Here is an 18,521-nt window from a genome sequence, read left to right on the forward strand (position 1 = left end):
TGCAAGGCTAAAATGTTAAATAATGTCATGGAGTGGTTTGGATAATCAGCTGCAGCTCTTAATGGTGTAGGTGGTGTCACATGCCCTCGGAGATGGAGGTGTTATTCTAAAGTATGCTTGTGGAGTGAGTAGCTGGTAATTCTCAGTGATCATCTAAGTTACTTTTCCAGTACAGAAAGTTTGCAAGCACTTGAAAGTGCAATACTGTAAACCCTTACATTAAATCACAGAGGCAGTAATTAGTTGGGTGGTGGTGATTTAGTGAATGAGATGAACTTGGCAAGGTTTAATAGAAGCCAATGAATTAATTTGTTTCTGTGGAAATTTGGAAGTGATGATGAAATGTGTTCTTGCAATGTTATGTCAAGATTGTCAGCACAAGTTGTTAGGAGCTGGCTGGAGGCAGTGTAGGAAATGTAAACAGTGAACATATTCCATTCCAGTGGTCAGATCTTGGAATCTTTTCTGGAAGTACTCAGAGAGCTACAGGGCTTTTAACTATCAACATTGAAGTAGTGAGAAGTTTAGCCCTCGTCTCACAGATCAATGAGACAGATGACCTTATTTGTATCAATTTGACAAGAGTAACAACACATAGAATAGATTCAGGTTTGTTGCCAAATGTTTCTGATTAAATTTTTGGAGCATTAAATTGCATACTTTGTCTTGCACACTGTATGTCACCCAGAGTGCACAGATTTATTAGCAGCTGTAAGTGTGATTTTGTGCACTGCCACAGAATCTCCAAGGCATAGGCAAAAGAAACATTTCACTTATTCTGTATATTGGGTCATCCAGATACAGAAGTGATTTTTACGTGTCCCAGGATAGTGTGATAGGGCCATTACTATTCATAGTATACTTTAACAACTTAATGAATAGTATAATTAGCAACCTAAGCTTTTTCAAAGATGAAGTAATTACCTAGAAGTTGTAATAATATTCAGTCAGATCTGCACAAAATTTCAGTCTCCATATTGTGGTGTTTCAAATGTCCACTATGGATGAAATTTTCTGATATTAACATCGTGTAAAGACAGGCAAGTAAATCTTATTGTAGAGAAATTGTGAACTTCATAAAACTTACAAATGCAGTAGTGTTTGACAACAGACCTAATGAGTTACAACTGAAGTCAATTGAGTCACCCAATTACTGGAGAGTAATAACGTGTGGATTGATTCACTGATAAGATACTGGGAACTTTGGCTTGTCTGTGAAATAGGTTGCTTACAGAACATTTGCATGAACAATAAGGGCCTACTTTTCAGGCATGTAGGATACACTCATGTTGAATTAACAGAGGATACAGCATATGCAATGAAGGGCAGCTCAAATGTTCTAGGGCTTGTTTGCCTTGTGAGAAGGTTTCAAAAATGCTAAAAAATATCAACTAGTAGACACTGAAAGAAGACATTTAAAATGTGAAAATCTACTTTGAAGATTCCAAACATCATTTTTCAGAACAGAATCTGTGAGTATTCATTAGCTTACAATGTATTTCTCTGATAAAGATAAATCTGCTACTAAATATTAAGCTAATAACATCATGCAAAGAGGCAGATAAACATTCAGGGGTATGCCAAATATAGAAGTAAGTGAAGAGTTAGGTATGATAGGAAAGTAGGTTTATTATTTTTAATTCTTTTACTTCCAGTATACACTTGTTTTAAGATCTCCTTCCTACTTAATCTGACTCCATACATCCATTCACACTGTTCTACAATTACTAATGCTTCTATACTCAATATATTTCAACAGCCCTCTACATTTCAGTATTCTGAATGTCTCTTCTGCATTTTGGCATTTTTTTTCCATACACCATTTTGTGTGATCTATCTGTAAACCCTTGTATGAGTTAATATTGTTTTATTTGTAAATTTATGTTAACAGTTATTAAAACAAAAGCAGATGTTACTTGTTATTAACATACTGCACATTACCCCCCCCCCCTTCCATTTTGGCTAACTAGGGTCCACTTCAATTCCTTATCCATTTTCTCTTTTAATTTCTTCCAATGTTCTTTTATCTTTTCACAATGTCTCTGTTTCCTTCACAAAATTTCACACCTGTCTTAAAGTCCTTCTAAATTCAATACTTTCCTTCTAAAAATATACGTGGGAAGAGCAACATAGCTGACCAAAGAGAGGCTTGATGATGCAGACCCTCTCTGACTGTGCAATTCAGTCTGTGACTTGTGTAGCAAGTGGTTGTGCATTCTCATATATCACACTCTGTTTACTAAAGTGTGTTCTGCACTCTGTACCTGCAATGGTCTCTAGTATGCATCATCATATGTACTGGAATTCCACAATTGGTGACCTCGACTGCTGTGTGCTGTTCATTTGAATTAATTAATTTATTCCATTCTGGCAATGTGGCCTTCCTACACCCATCATGATGTGAACCTCATGAATCACAACACTATTCCACATTCTTTGCAAACACCAAACATGAACAGTGTACCTTGTGCTTCACGAGTGACAAAAATGACTGTGATACTCCACATACCAGTGTTTTGCCGACAAACACAATTGTACAACAGTGCTGTACAGTGGACACAGGAAGGAGGAGATGGGAGGAGGGAGGAGGTTATGGACAATTGATCAGGGGGGGGGGGGGGGGGGAAGGGGGGAGGAGGGAGGGGGGGGGGGGAGGGGGAAGAGAGGTGTGCTATATATGTGACATATGCATACAAGTGTTGTGTTGTGGGTATAAAGCTAGTGCTGAAATGAAAAACTTATTGAAAGATCACAGAAAATTAATTTTGCCTGCTTCTTTATTTTATTTTTTATGAAAATAACAATTAAACACATTGATATATTATTAGTAGGTAGGTATAACAATATTCTATTTCAGATGTTATGAGCTGAAAAAGACACTGAAATAAACCTATGTCTTTCTTGTAATCTCATCAATATGTTTAAAATCCGCTGCAAAGTTTCCTGCACACAAGCCTAAAAAGTAGAAAATAATTATTTAAATAAAAATAAATTTTTAATACATGACATTTTTAAATTGGATTAAAAAGTATAAAAGAATTTCTCCTAGCCCCATACAATTCCCAACCCTACATAGATAATCCTGAAATTTGTGATTGGGGAATTTTTAATAGCTACGAAAATGCTTGCAAGATTTACAGTGAAAAATGTGTGGAGCATGCAATACATAACTGATGCATGAACCGTTCACCTCGCATTTTTCATTATAAAGCTTACAAGTATTTTCATAGCAATTAATAAGTCACAAGTACAAATTTTATAGAGCAATTATTTTATACTTTTTAGTCTCATTTAAAAACACGGTACATTAAAATTTTATTCTAACTTGTTAATTAAATAATTTTATAGAACACAGAGGACAGGAGATAAGCCATCACCTTGTCTTAGCACAGTATTTTTGTTTTTGTAATGAAAAATTTATGTCTAAGTGGAGAATTGCCTCAGAATATTATTCTATATCATATTAAGAAATGAGAATACACAAAGTAAACAAACTGCTGTTTTCATCATTAAAACCAGCAATCAGATTTGTAGCAGAAGTGGCTGAACTTGAACTTGCATGAAGATCCTTAACAAGCAATGCCCAAACTATCACTAATCTGAGCCCACAGAAATTTAGAATGCTTTTGTATTTCCCCATGTGATCTTCACAGAATCTGATCCCTCTAATTTGCTCTTATTCCTTAAATACTTCATCCATCCATCCATCCATCCATCCATCCATCCATCCATATCAGTGCCCATACACAGCCAATGCTAGGTTGGGAATGGTATGGTACGTTTCCAATTTCGCAGAAAATCATACCTGTTTATTGGCTATTATTATGATGGCATCACCATCCCCAAAGACATTTTAAAGCTACTGCCTGATCCCATAAACCCCCCCCCCCCCCCCCAGGAGGAATCCATTTACACCTTCATTTTGCGTCTAATGGATGTCACATGGTGAAATGTGACTTCATTTCTTATAGCATTTGTGCAACTGTGGAACCACTCCAGCATTTATGTAAATGGATGTGGGAAACTGCCTAAGAACCACATCCAGGTTGGCCAGCACACCAGCTCCATTTGCTAACGCAAGAGGCTGGAGCACCTCCCAGTGTCCTGGAAACAGGTGCTTTAAAGCGCTCCACTATCTGGGTGGGTCATATTAAATATTGTGTTTAGGTGTTATGTCCTCACTTTTAGAGCAAATACTACTATTTTTATCACAAAGATGAAATATTACTTTTGTTCTATATGGTATTTTAACCACTGATTTCACTTTTATTGGATCTCATGTTGCCTAATGGCCATTTTGTAGGCCAGAAACTGGTGTAAATTGTAAATAAATAACCACAGAACACCCAGATTTTATTTATTTTTTTTTTTTTAAACACGAATTTGCTCTCCACCAGAATGCTTGATTTCAGCTAAACAGCTTGTCTCAGCCTACATTAATTTCTCTAATTGTTGGGCATGCCCACCCCAATTCTATTTTTTCATTACTTATGTTGTAGGGCTTAGTGGTTTTTCTTTAACTCATTACCACTCTGCCTTCAGCAACTTTCTCTATTTGGGTTTTGTTATCTTCTTAAAATTATTTTGGTCAATCTTCTGTTTATATTTAAAGTACTTAATACCTGTACAGCTAACTCACCTGTAATATAATATTTGAGGGATCTGACCTCTTGACTGTGTTGTTCCATTGAAACTGAGGGAACAAGTAGAGAACATGAATATAGTCCCATCTGGTCCTTTTACAGAACTTAGGCCACCATCACCATTGCTTGTACGTCCTCCATGATTTCTCAGTCGAATTGCATACTTTACATTCTCCTTTATGGGCACTGGTTTGTCAAACTTAATTTCTGCTACATCAGCTACACAATCATCTGGACCAAATGTCCCACGTGCCATTTCCAGACTGTTCCATCGTTGTGTATGTGATGGATCATTGCCAACACTATTTTGCTGAAAGTAGTAAATATGATGATAATAAAAGACTGGTGTCCAAATTAAAAAAAAAAAAGGAAAACATACAGAAGTTGGAGTAGCTGAAATCAATTTAGTTGCAGGAAGTGTACCTGTCCTGCAAGACTGAAGATTTCACACATTCTAATTAAATGACACTACTTGCAGTACTGCTGACAATAAATAATATAAGAATGGAACAAAATGTAGAAATGGAAATGAACACACAATTCTGGATTTTGTTAACAGGTTAACTCAAAGAGTCGGACTGAGACTTGAAATCTAGAGTTTTGTTTTTCTGAGTTGAAGTACCATGACTGTATGCCATCCAAGAAAGTTTTCATGTCATAAAACTCAGTCTGCAGATATATGACCCCTAAATTTTAAAATTCCACAAAGACTCTACTAGACACTAGTACATTAAGGAGCAAGGATTTGCTGCAGAAAAGATGGGTCGCATCTAAGAAGTGGTAGTGGCAGTGTTGGATGGTGGACAAGACTACATCTTTGGATGGGCACTGAGTTCCATAATGTCAGCAACCATGGTCTTTTCTGAAGTGCTGTTGGGAGGGGCAGGCTACAAAGCAACTGCAGCAGCACAAGTGAACTGACAAACACAGGCACTAGTGCCAACACTAGCAACCTCCATTTGTGTAGCAGCATCTGTTTTCTGGACTGGCTGTCTAAGAATGAAGGCAAAGGAGGCAGCCCACGTGGTCTGCTACATGGCCTCGTATATCTTTTTGACTTCACCATACATAATGTGCTTTGTCATTTTTATCTCCTGGATCTGTGTCAAGGAAGACACTGAATCCCTACTCCAAACAGGGTGACCCCTGGAGCAGCTGATACACATCGGAGGAGAGGACCAACCAACTCCATTGTGGGCAGCTTTACCATATTTGCCACACGTGGCTTCTCCCTTACAACCAAGGGTAGTGTGCCCAAAGTGCTGGCATTTAAAACTGCGCATAAGGCTGTATGCTTACCTATTTTGACATACTCTGGAGGTTTGGTTTTGTTACATGTAAGGATAAAAGAGTCTGATTTAACAAAATCATGATCCACCCTTTTCATAATGTTTTGCACGTTGACAATGCCTTCCTGGAACCACTTGGCTTTCAGTTCTTCCTGTGGTATGTCAGATCACTGGAAGTGACAACACCTTTGCTATAGTTCAAGGTGTCGTGCAGTTCAGTTTCAATTGCATACTCCCCAAAACAATGAGCTTTCTGGAGGTTCTTTACTTGTTGGGAATTAGACATTTCAACCAGTATGGTCCCACTGCACAAGCTCTTGACAGATTTTAAGGTTCCAGCAAGACCCTTAAACCTTTCTGTATGTAGAATGGTGAAACTCAATTGAAAATGCCCTCTTTTCTTTTAGTTATTATGAAGATGTTCTGACAAACAGCTTGCATTCTGTTACAACTGACTGAGTCAGGAGGACTAACTACCTGAGCCTTCTTGTTAGAATGCACGTTGGTAACTTCTAGTGGCCCATACTTTCCACTGGGTGAAAGGAAGGGAAAGTTTAAAAGGATCCATCCTGGTCCCATGAGCATCTAGGGAAATAAAACCCCACCTAGACAGAGCCCCATGGGCCTAGGTAAGCCTTATACAATTAAAGTGTGGTGGGTTCCCCAGAGGTCACCTGCTAACGACTGTTTCACCTCTACTGCTATGTACCTCATTAGCATGCAGCACATCTTGAGATTGAAGAGGCTTTTATAGAGGTTTTTACCATCCTCATGATCTGGCAGCCAAGTCAAGCTCCCCATTCCCACCACTGTGTGCATGGTGGTCACTGAAGCTTTCCCATAGCTTACCGTGACAGATGACTGGCAGTGCTTACCAGTCCCCAGTTCAGGAACCCCAGGGTCACCAAGCCCAGTCCTAGCAAATGAATGTCAAGCTCCTGAGGACCAGACTATATGAGAGAAGGCCAACTGATTAAGTGTTTCAACAACAGTGAGGAACAGATGGAATGTGCTGCCGTAATGAGGCTAATATGGTAACTTCACTTAGAGACATCATAAGAACACCTTCCAGGATGCAAACTTTGCATAAAGGAACACTCTGAAACCCTGAAATTGAACACTATGCAGCCAAGAGTGCTGACATGCACAGAAAATGAGAGCATATTTGGTGACCAGTGTGTATGTGAGTGTGTGGAGAGGGAGGGGAGGCGGGGCGGAGAGCGGAGGGGAATTATGTCATTGCTGCTCTCCTCATTCTCAGAATTAGGTCATTCTATCTCCATTACAGATACTGATAGGAGACCACGTTGGTCAAATTTTAGAATGCTCTGGTGAATTCAACAAGTGTTTAAAAGCTGTAGTCAGCTTGGAGTCCATTGCTGCAAATCCACACCTGTTCAGCTGTGGAGCAGACTTCTGATCTCCAAGCCACATACTTGCCAGTCACAATGATGACTGACTGAGGGTGGGGGTCAAGCTGATCTTCTGTGGATGAAGAAATGATCTGCCCATTTTCATGCTGTTCAACTCAGCTGCTGGGCACCCGTGTCACCACTGCTGGAGCAGTACAACTACTGCCTTACCGGCTGTTCGTTGTATTGCTGCTGGGTCTTCCAACTAGATGCCATCCAACAAACAACAACAGGGACAAACAGATTTCTGAGGCTGAGTCTAAGCAAAGTTTCACTCATTGAGACGGCTGAAGCTCTGATGGAGATCCACGGCTATGCCAGGCTGCGGGGATGCACAGCTGTCGCATCCTCCTGCAAGGGGCCACAGCGGTGGTCACAGGCAATACAGGACATATGCTCTGCAAATTCCTTGCTGGGCACTGATGTGCCACCTCATGATTTCAAGCACCTCATGTTTTCAAGTAGAACAGACTCAGCACGGTTCCTGGTAGGCAGCACCAGGAAGAAGAAAGACTGACCGTAAAACTCTTGCTAATTAATTACTGTTAGTTGAATGATAATTCATTAGTATTCTACAGGATCACTCATTCTCACTCCGTGTTTGACCTCCTGATAACAACATGACCCCAGATCGAGCTGTAACACTATAATACAATGTTCTGTGTATTGCTTCCGCAGAGATCACAAAAACAAAATTAGACTAATTACAATACACAAAATGGCATTTAAGCAATCATTTTTCCCATGCTCGATAAGTGAATGGAATGAGAGAAAGCCATAATAACTAGTACAATGGGGCATACCTACTGCCATAGTGTAGATACAGATGTAGATAATTGGTTTCAAACCCAACAGGAATTAGTGTTGTCAGTGAATGCTGGTTATTCTCAACTACTTTCTGAGCTGAGATTGTCAAGATAACAACATGCAATGATATTTAAATCAAGTATCTTGCAAAAGGCCACTGCCCATAATAGCACATAAAACTGCACATTGCCAGTGGATCAAACAACTCATACATTGGATAATAGCTGATTTGATGCAATAGAGTGGTCCAACAAGCTGCAATTTTGCCTATTTTTTTAATGATGCAAGACATCTATTACACCAACAGCCCAATGAGGTATTTAACCTGCAATGAGTGAAGAGCAAAGTTGAAGCCAAAGATGGTTTCACAATGTTTTGGGGGTGTTTTCGTGCCGTGACTTGGTATCTCTCATTCAGGCTGCCATGGACATGAACCAGAACATTTATTACACAACTTTTGGTGACCAAGTGTTGCCATTTCTTCTATATTTTCACAATGAGAATGCTGTGGGTACTCCTGCTTCCAAAATGACCACAGCTGTGTTCACAGGACTGCACGCATACATTTGTGGTTTGATGAACACTCAGGTAATGGATTAAACATAGCAATCAACATCTCTTCAATGTGGTATCTCTGCAGCATCTAATTATCACTGAGTGACTTCGGCTGGATATGGCATATCATATCCATATGTTCCCAGCACAGTCCTGTGAACTCATTGACAACTGTTATAAATGTGTTGTTGCTATTAGCAGCCTATTTACATTGGGAGGGGGGGGGGGGAGGGTTGGAAGAAAGATGAGAGGGAAGGGAAGGAAGAAGGTAGAGAGGGAGAGATGGAAGGGAGGAAGGGAGAGAGGGAGGAAGGAGTGGCTAGGAGAGTGATGGGATGGCAGGACGGTGAGGGGATGTGGTAAGGGTAAGCACAATGTTTGGATATGAGAGAAGTGGTGGGGAAAGTGATAGGAGAGAAAAGGTTAGGGTGTGGGGAAAAGTGGTGATATCGATAGAAAATGAGAAGGATACTAGCAGAGGTTTAGGTCTGGGACACTGTGTAGCAACTAAAGTCATTGGTGTTGTAATGTGCAGAACATTCAGCAACAGGACAATGACTATAATAATTGCTTCATTATCCATGTCATGTGGATCTCTGTAGCAATTACCAGATGGTAGCTCTACAACTTAATTTTCAGGAAGGTACAACATATTATGAAAAAAGAACAGTACTAGCAACAGTATATATAATAAGAAATTATAAATGTTTTAGTGTTTCATATGGTACTGAAGTGCTGTTATTTGTTACTTACATCATCTAAAAGTTCCAGTTCATATTCATAAGTGCCAGCACCTCCATAAACACAGACACCTGCAATGACTATACCAGGTCTGTCAACAGAAAAGCAAATGGCATCAGGAGACCCATTTCCTGTGTTCCATGTACGGCTTTGATTGGTGCGGGTGAACCGAGATGGCAATGTGTGAAGAACTCTTCCACATGCCCCCTGTATGTCCTCCTATGAAATATTAGCACATATATATACTTGTTAGTCAACAAATACTGATTATAGCCAAATTGTAATAAAAAGTACTCAGGCAGACTTCATGCTGATTATAGCCAAATTGTAATAAAAAGTACTCAGGCAGACTTCATGCAAGAATTAGAAGAGAATAATCACTAAATTATCTAACTTTTATCCATTATGGATGTGCAGCACTGTGACTGTGATGTATGAATGTTTCTAGAAATAACTGCAATGAGCAGCCTTTTGTGATGCTTCAATTTTTATTTAGCATGAACAGTTTTGAATCACCTAGCTATTCATCATATGGTAGTATACACTGATGTTTACAGCAATATGGGGCTCGTATAACTGGGGCAAGATAGAAAAATGAAATTAGGAAGCACCGAATGTGGCGAGAATTATTTACAATACAATTGACTTAGGTTACACTTTTAAGTTGATCTGATGGTGTAAATAATTATTGTTACATTCAGTGCTTACTAGTTTCATTTTTAACAATAGAAGAGAAGGAAAGTTGCCACTCACCATATAGAGGAGATGCTGAGTCGGGATAGGCACAATAAAAAGATTCACACAATCATAGCTTTTGGCCATTAAGGCCTTTGTCAGCAGTAGACACACATACACACACACACACGCAAGCACAACTTGCACACACGTCTGCAGTCGCAGAGAGCTGAAACTACACTGCGAGCAGCATCACCAGTGCATGATGGGAGTGGTGACTGAGTGGGGGTAAGGAGGAGGCTGGGGCGGGGAGGGGGAGGGATAGTATGATGGGAGTGGTGAACAGTGAAGTGTTGCAGTTTAGATGGAGGGCAGGAGAGAAGGTGCGGAGGGGGGAGGGGGTAAGTAGCAGAAAGGATAGAAATAAAAATAATAATAACAAAAAATTAAAAGACTGAGTGTGACGGTGAAATGACGGCATGTAGTGCTGGAATGGGAACAGGGAGGGGGCTGGATGGGTCAGGACAGTGACTAATGAAGGTTGAGGCCAGGAGGGTTACAGGAACGTAGGATGTATTGCAGGCTAAGTTCCCATCTGCGCAATTCAGAAAAGCTGGTGTTGGTGGGAAGGATCCATATGGTACAGGCTGTGAAGCAGTCACTGAGATGAGGGGTACCATGTTTGGCAGCGTGTTCAGCTACAGGGTGGTCCACTTGTTTTTTGGCCACAGTTTGTCAGTGGTCGTTAATGCGGAAAGACAGCTTGTTGGTTGTCATGTGACAACCAACAAGCTGTCTTTCTGCATGAACCCACTTCAGAAACTCTATCTCCACCTGCTCATCAGTTGAAAATTTAATACAACTCACGTATAACTTCAAGGGAGGTGAAAAGATGATAATCTGAAGGAGTCAAGTCGGGGGAATAGGGGGTGTGGTTCAAAACATCCCAAGCAAATGAGTCCAAGAGCACCTCGGTGGCTAAGGCTGTGTGAGGAAGGCATTGTTGTGCAACAATCAAACTCTTCCTGTCAGCATTCCCCTCCTTTCATTTGAATGCTCCTTTTGGACTTTTTTAGAGTCTCAGAATTAAGACAGTCTTCCCCTGGGGCAGAAATTCAACCAAAATGATGCCTTTTCCCTCCCAGAACAATTTTTCCAAAATTGCAATTTTGATTTTTTTGGCAGATGGGAATTGGTGTGACACTGCTGTGAGACTGTCTTTTTGTCTCAGGTGTGTAATGAGCCACACATGTTTATCTTCAGTCGCAATAGAGTTCAGAAAATGTTCACCTTACAGTTCAAGTCACTCAAGAAACTCACGGAAGCTACTGACCCAATGTTTCTTCTGCTGCGCTGTCAGCTGTTTTGGAAGCTATCTTGTGCACAATTTCTGCTATCCCAGCATTTCACTGAGTGTCTCTTATAAGAGAGTTCTGGAGACTTGTGGAAACAATGTAGAAATTTCATCCATTGTTAATTGGTGATCTTCACTGACAGTTTCTTCAGTTTTTTGAACCAAATCACAGTCAAAATGGAAGGTCTTCTATTTCTCTAATCGTCATGAACATTTGTTCTGCCTTCACTGAACTCCCTACACCACTTACGCACAATCATTCTGTTCATAACATTCACTGTACCATTTTGATTTGCAAAAATATTTTGGCAGGCATTATTCCTTCTGCAAACAGAAAGCAGATCACAGCATGTGGCTTGTTCTTGGCAGGATTTCTTACCAACATCTTTCACAGAGCTGGACACTAGAATGTGAGTTTACTTACTATGATATTGCTGTGATGCTTGCTTTGGTCAGGGGAACCCCCTCTACCACTCATTGTTGTCAAACCTAAAAACCAACCTGTTATGGTCACAGTACACTTAGTTTCTGAACACCTCGAAAGACATAATTCTCTTGTTCTCGGGCCCTTCTCCCCAAACAACAGCTTCTTTGAATTAAGTAGATGGGAGCTGACAATGCAGTGCATCCCTCAATCCTGTAATCCTCCTGGTCTCAATATCTGCTCCTGCCCCACACCACCTTTACCTTTGCCTCGTGATTGTTCAGTCACCCTGCATTCACACCCTTCTTCTCCATAACTTCCTCTTCATTTGTTTTATCTCCCACTTGCAATCCATTCCTCTACATCACTGTGTTCTTCATCCAACTTCCACTACCTGCAACTGGAATGAGTTCACTACTGCCACATCGTGAGTCCCATGCACCTCCCTAACCCTCCCTGTCACCACCTTCTGTCTCCACTCATCCATTTGTCCTGACAACACCCCTCTGGGGTAATGAAGGTAGGTGTGAGGGTGTGTGTGTGGGAGGGGGGGGGGAAGGGGGTGCACCCTATCTCTCTCTCTCTCTCTCTCTCTCTCTCTCTCTCTCTCTCTCTCTCTACTAGTTAGCTCCTGAAGATACTGACTGAAACCTTAGATGACAAAAAGGAGAGTGGACTGTACGCACAGGTGGTTGTCAGCTGGGAGGGGGAGTCATTGGGTGCACAGGACGGGAATGTGGTGCCAGCGAACTTGCTCTAGTGTAGACAGGGGAAGTTGCATGTTGCATATAATGATGTGAAGACTAGGAGATACAACACAGAAAGAAGGAGATGTGAGGAGGGGAATGAGAATGTGGAATGAGTGAAGTGGCAGGAGGGTGGGATGGGAGGGGGGTAGCAGGGGGGGAGGGGGCAGACTCTTGTGTTTATTGGTGGAAGTAGGGGTGTTACAGGGGATTAGCAGAAACTGAGGCTAGAAGGACTGTGGGTTCAGAGGATGTGTTGTAGGATCAATCTCATTTACATAATTCAGAGAAACTGATATAAGGGGACGACAGATAGATGTCCAAATGGCAAGGGTTCTAAAGCCACCTTTGAAGCTGAGCAACTTGTGCCCCAATGGGTGATCAACTTTGCTCTTGGCTTCAGTTTAGTTGTGGCCATTCATTTGAGTGGGCAGCTGGTTGTTCGTCATGCCCATAGAAAAGACTGATAAAGTTACAGCAGAGCTAATACACGATTTGACTTCTTTCACTGGTGGCACTACGTCTGATAGGGTATGCCTATTATGTGACTGGAATAAGATGTGCTAAAGTTACTTCTGTCATCCAGGGTAATAATACATCAAATGGAGAGAAAGGGTCCAAACAGTCATCCTTGTACACTACATGAGTTATTTTGGCATCTTTTGATGAATTCTGGGAAGTGGGGGAAATATTTAGGATAATGTTAAATTTAACCATAGTGTGACACAGGAAGGTAACAAGTGTTTGAAAACTGCTGAATTTTTGGAAGATGCTAGTTTATTTTAAGTAACTGTGTGCAAATAATTATCAGTTTGCTAGAACACTGTTTATAGCAAGACAAAGGCCAAGAAAATACATTCAACTAGTACTACCACATATTATGCATATTCACTGCTCTGTATGAACAGCATACTACCAAAGACATATACTTACATCTGTTCCACTTGACTGAGATGCCAACTCTGCAATTATACGTGCCAGAAGGTGACAGCAATTCTTTATTAGTTCTTGGGAGCGAGTCACTCTCTCCTGGCACAGTGCTTGCTTTACAGGAATAGTGACTAAATCCAGTAACCTGTCAAGAACATCTCTGAAGACCCAGTTATTTACTATGCAACTGCCTTCCAGCTGGAACACAAAATAAGTGTTGTGGAAGTTCACCAAATACAAAAAAAAGATTTATTTATGTTTGTCATGGTTTAAGAGTCACTTCAGTATTTGGTTATGGAAGGAAAAAATTATTAATACTTTTGAAGATTTAGTGGAAATCTGCCAGATAACCACATTACAAAAAATACTAAGAACACACAAACTGTGAAAAATCATTAGTTATCAACACATTATATAATACAGTCTGCCTGAAATGGAAGTCATCTATTGAGTTGGAAAAAAATGTACAGTGATGAAACATAAACCAGATTTTCAGTAGGTTTTTGATCCCACATTCATCAAATGGGGAAAGAAAAATATAATGAAATTGCTGAGAGAAATGAATTATAAAATAAATAGAGTAACTAACAATATTAAGGAAAATAATTGTGATTTATTAGATTCCACTTATACAACCAATACCACTTTTACTGAAATAGCCATATGTAACAACCAACAACACATTTACCTGACTCCTGTAGCTCATTTGTTCTACAAGTATAGGATAATGGTGTCCATCAATACTGGGAACCATTGGTAAACCTGTATTGTCAGAGGGACTAAGCTGTCGTCTGAGACACACATCAGATGCATCCAGGGTGCCACATAATATAGGAAATGTTGAACGCAGTCGAACAGTTGGACTACACAGTGCAGCTAATACCGCACTTAACAACTGATCCAAATTGGCTGTAATTTCTCCAGGAGCCTATAATGAATACAATCAATTACTACTTGCATTTAACTAATGACTTAATAAATATTTATCAAGACTCTATAATAAAATTTTAAATGACACAAATTATACATCAGAAGTAATAATAACAACAACAACAAGAATAATAATAATAATAATAATAATAATAATAATAATAATACTTTATTCTACATTGAACGATTCATTACATAAGATAAGATACTTCATTGTCACATAACATGTTTTTATACAATCATTCGATTGAGAACATTGGTGACTCGTCAGTCTTTAACCTAAGTTGTTACAGTATTTTATATACTACAGGAAATACGTAATACATACGTTGCTTATTATAATAAAAATACAACATTATATTTTAAATCTTTTTGTAACTCATCGAATCATTACCATAGCCTTCAAACACCTATATGAAAAATGGATTTACTGAATGGGATACAAACCGCCATTCAAACTATAATGCTATATATAAACATGAATATACAGTGAACATGTATACTTTGTATCTATATGGCTTCGAAAGTATACCATTTGTACTTGTATCCTTACTTCCTATTCCTATTTATAAATTCTTCTAAACTATAACATTGCTGTTTATTCATTTAGAAATTCTTATAGACTATAATAACATTTGCTTTTTAGGTATGTGCCAATGGTCTCCAATGTGGATTCCCCAAATATTGACCTTATCTTATTTCTGATCTTCAGAGCCATTTATGTCTAGTTTCATAGGCATGTGTGAATGTATTTCCTTCAAACAGATGTGAGCTTTTCTGTTCAAAGAGAAGTATTTCATATATGAAGATGGAAGGGATTGTCATGAAGTCCAGGCTTTTGAATAGTGGTTTGCGTGAATGTCTACTATTGGTTCCTGTCATTGCTATGATTTTTTTTTTTTTTAAGATTCAAAGGAGGTTTGTCTTTTCAGCACCCAAAAAAATTATTCTATACCTTATAAGTGTTGTGAAATATGCATGGTATACAGTTTTCTGCACCGCTAAATCCGTTACTTTGTGTAGTACCCTCATTGCATAAACTAAACTATTTAATCTCTTCAGTAAACTGTCCACATGGTCAGTCCATTGCAAGTTTTTATTTAAAGTTATCCCAAGAAATTTTACAGAATCAACTGTGGTCAGTTCTTTACCTGAATATTCTATTTGTGATATACATTCAGTAGTTTGTTTGGTCCTGAAGTGTATGATTTGAGTTTTTTCAAGATTTTATTTCATAGCATTATCTTTTATCCATTGTTCAAGTTATTGTAGAGTTTGTTTCGTGGTCCTTACTAATTCATCAGTGTTTTTGCAGCAGACTACAGCAGTTGAGTCATCTGCGTAAAGTATTGTATCTGTATTTACTTTGCTAGGCATGTCATTTATGTATTATAAGAACAGATCCTAACAGGTCCTAATATCGAGCCCTGGGGCATGCCTGCTTGAATTTCTTTTCAGCTATAGCAAGTTTTCTCTCCCTTTTGGTGTATTACCACCCTTTGGTATCTGTTTTTGAGATAAGATGAAAACCATCTTATAGATTTTCCATGGAAGCCATAGGTACCCAATTTTTGGAGCAGTAGCTTATGGTTTACTGTGTCAAACGCCTTTGAGAGGTCACAAAAAATACCAGATACACTTTGTCTGTTGTCAAGGCATTTACTTACTTTACAGATTAGTTCATTTACAGCTTGTTAAGTGTTTTGTCCCTTCCTAAACCCATATTGGTTATTGAGAATAATATTACCTTCCTTATTGTACTTTTCTAATTGATTACATACTATTCGTTCAACTATTTTAGGGAAAACTGGGAGTATAGACAGTGGGCGGAAATTTACTAAATCATGTTTTCCCTTTTTGTAGATTGGACAGACTTCAGCATATTTCAGTCTGTCTGGAAAGCAGCCCTCATCAAATGATTGGTTTACTATTTTACAGAGTTGAGGTGCAATGCTGTCACTTCCTGCCTTTATGATATTTGTTGGAGTTTCATCACAGCCCACAGATTTAAGATTTTTTAGGGATTGTATGATGTTAGCTACTTCCTGACATATATACAAATATAGCATAGGTTACAATCCTTAATACATAACATAATAACAAATTTTTCTGGATATGTCACAGAAAAATGGTTTGCTGCTATTTATATACATTTTTTTCAAAACACTTCTTATTCTAAGTTTAACAATCTAATGTGTAGAATGGATTTTGTAGAAAGAATTTCTTTTGCTGAAACTTAAGTGTCACTGTGGGAAGAGTTATGACAATACTGGGCAGTGCATTAGTTAACTTCAGTCCTGAATACTGACAACCTTTTCTCATTCAGTGCTTTTCTGTGGTTGCTGATGATAATTTTTTATTTATTTCTAGTACTGTAATCATGTAAATCAGAATATGTGTTATGGTGTGGTATTTTAACAAGCTATATAGCTTTTAGAATATATATACATTTCTTATCGCCAGCACAACAGTTCTTACATGAAGTTAAAACAAGTTGACTAACAGACCACTACATATAGTTCCCAAAAATTATGACGTACCAAAATTTGCACAGATTGTTGTGTTTCCATTGTCAACAATGAAGTAAGCGTTAATGATGACTGAAAATTACTAGTATACAAGAACAAAATGCAACTAAGTCTGAAATGTTGCAAAAAGAGAATATGAATTAATTCAATTATTAAGGTTATCTATGACTTTAATGAGCAGCATGATCACACTGAAAACCCTTAACAAGCAGAAGTGTCAAGACAGGCTTCGTCTCTTCCATAATAGCATACATACTAAGTTTTGAGAACCAGTATCAAGTGATGAATCTAGTTATAGACTACAGACCCCTCCCATCACTCCTACAGTGACCTTGAAGACAAGAGTAAACTAATTATGACTTACAGAGACATTTAAGCTGTCATCTTCCCATGCTCTATGTGTGACTGAATGGGAAGATACTCCAATATGTGGCACAATGAGAAGCATCTTTGCCATGCACTTCACAGAATGTTACATAGTATGGATGCAGATGTAGATCAACTACACTTCTGGGGATACAGTTTAGTGGAGCCTGATATGCCAAAACAAGAGTGGAAAAATGTACTACACAGCACCATTTCTATACAGAAGAATATGAATCTGAAAAATTAAACAACTAAAATACATTTGTTTAAGAAGTTGTCTTCATGCTAACTACAAACACTGTAAGCAGTTACAATCTACATGCTTTATAATAGAAAATTTTTTAGTCTACAGTTGCATAAGGAAGGGAAGGCTTAGAGTGTTTAATAAAAGAGATAATATCTTGCAAATTAAGTAGCATACCTGATTTCACTAACACAAACAGTAGGATTTGGACATTACATCAAAAACTTGTCTTCACCAACAGTGACAAGATACTATGTGGAAATGTATCAGATGGAAAATTCATTTGAGAAAACTATACAGTGACAAAGAGACAAAATGGCTGCCATGTCCTTCAGGAGGTGAAATTTCAGTACTGTCACACACACACACACACACACACACACACACACACACACACAAAACTGAAATCACTAATCCTAGCTTTCCGAACTTTCACGTACTCTCTCGGCAAGAAAAGATAGATAGATTGGGGGAAGTTAAAAAGAAGCAGCAGGTTACTCAGACAAAGATGAGAGGAACCCACCCGCTGAGAGGCTGTGGTATCGGAAATTCAATACACAGAGTCAAAAGACAAATACACAAAGAACGGAGTTTATATAGACCATAGACAGGTAGTGTACTTGGCTTTTCTCTTTTTGTATAACTGATGTTTTTGGTGATAGGAAAAGCATCTGGGCACAAAATTAAAATAAAAATAAAAAACTTTCAAATAAGAGACAGTGATAGTCACTCACTGACTGACCCTGCCACAGGTAGGACAAATGCTGGACAAAAGAAAGAAAAGGTTGATGTTCAGTCTATTAAATATCAATTTACACTGAAATTTGAGTAAAATTTTTAAGGAGAGCCTCAAAACAGAAGTAGTATAAAATTTTTG

General features: G+C 38.8%; 1 protein-coding gene across 1 annotated transcript in view; it reads right to left on the reverse strand.

Moving 5' to 3' along the window:
- LOC126481960 (E3 ubiquitin-protein ligase MYCBP2-like) overlaps positions 1-18,521 on the reverse strand; it is a 100,331-nt gene that overhangs the window by 27,722 nt on the left and 54,088 nt on the right. Inside the window, exons 13-16 of the mRNA XM_050105923.1 lie at positions 14,265-14,504; positions 13,580-13,774; positions 9,460-9,666; positions 4,640-4,953 (exon numbers count right to left, since the gene is read on the reverse strand). Of these exons, the coding sequence (XP_049961880.1) occupies positions 4,640-4,953; positions 9,460-9,666; positions 13,580-13,774; positions 14,265-14,504 (956 nt within the window). The remainder of the gene's footprint in view (positions 1-4,639; positions 4,954-9,459; positions 9,667-13,579; positions 13,775-14,264; positions 14,505-18,521) is intronic.

The sequence above is a fragment of the Schistocerca serialis genome, chromosome 5, assembly GCF_023864345.2.
Source record: "Schistocerca serialis cubense isolate TAMUIC-IGC-003099 chromosome 5, iqSchSeri2.2, whole genome shotgun sequence".
NCBI classification, from domain to species: Eukaryota; Metazoa; Arthropoda; class Insecta; order Orthoptera; family Acrididae; genus Schistocerca; species Schistocerca serialis.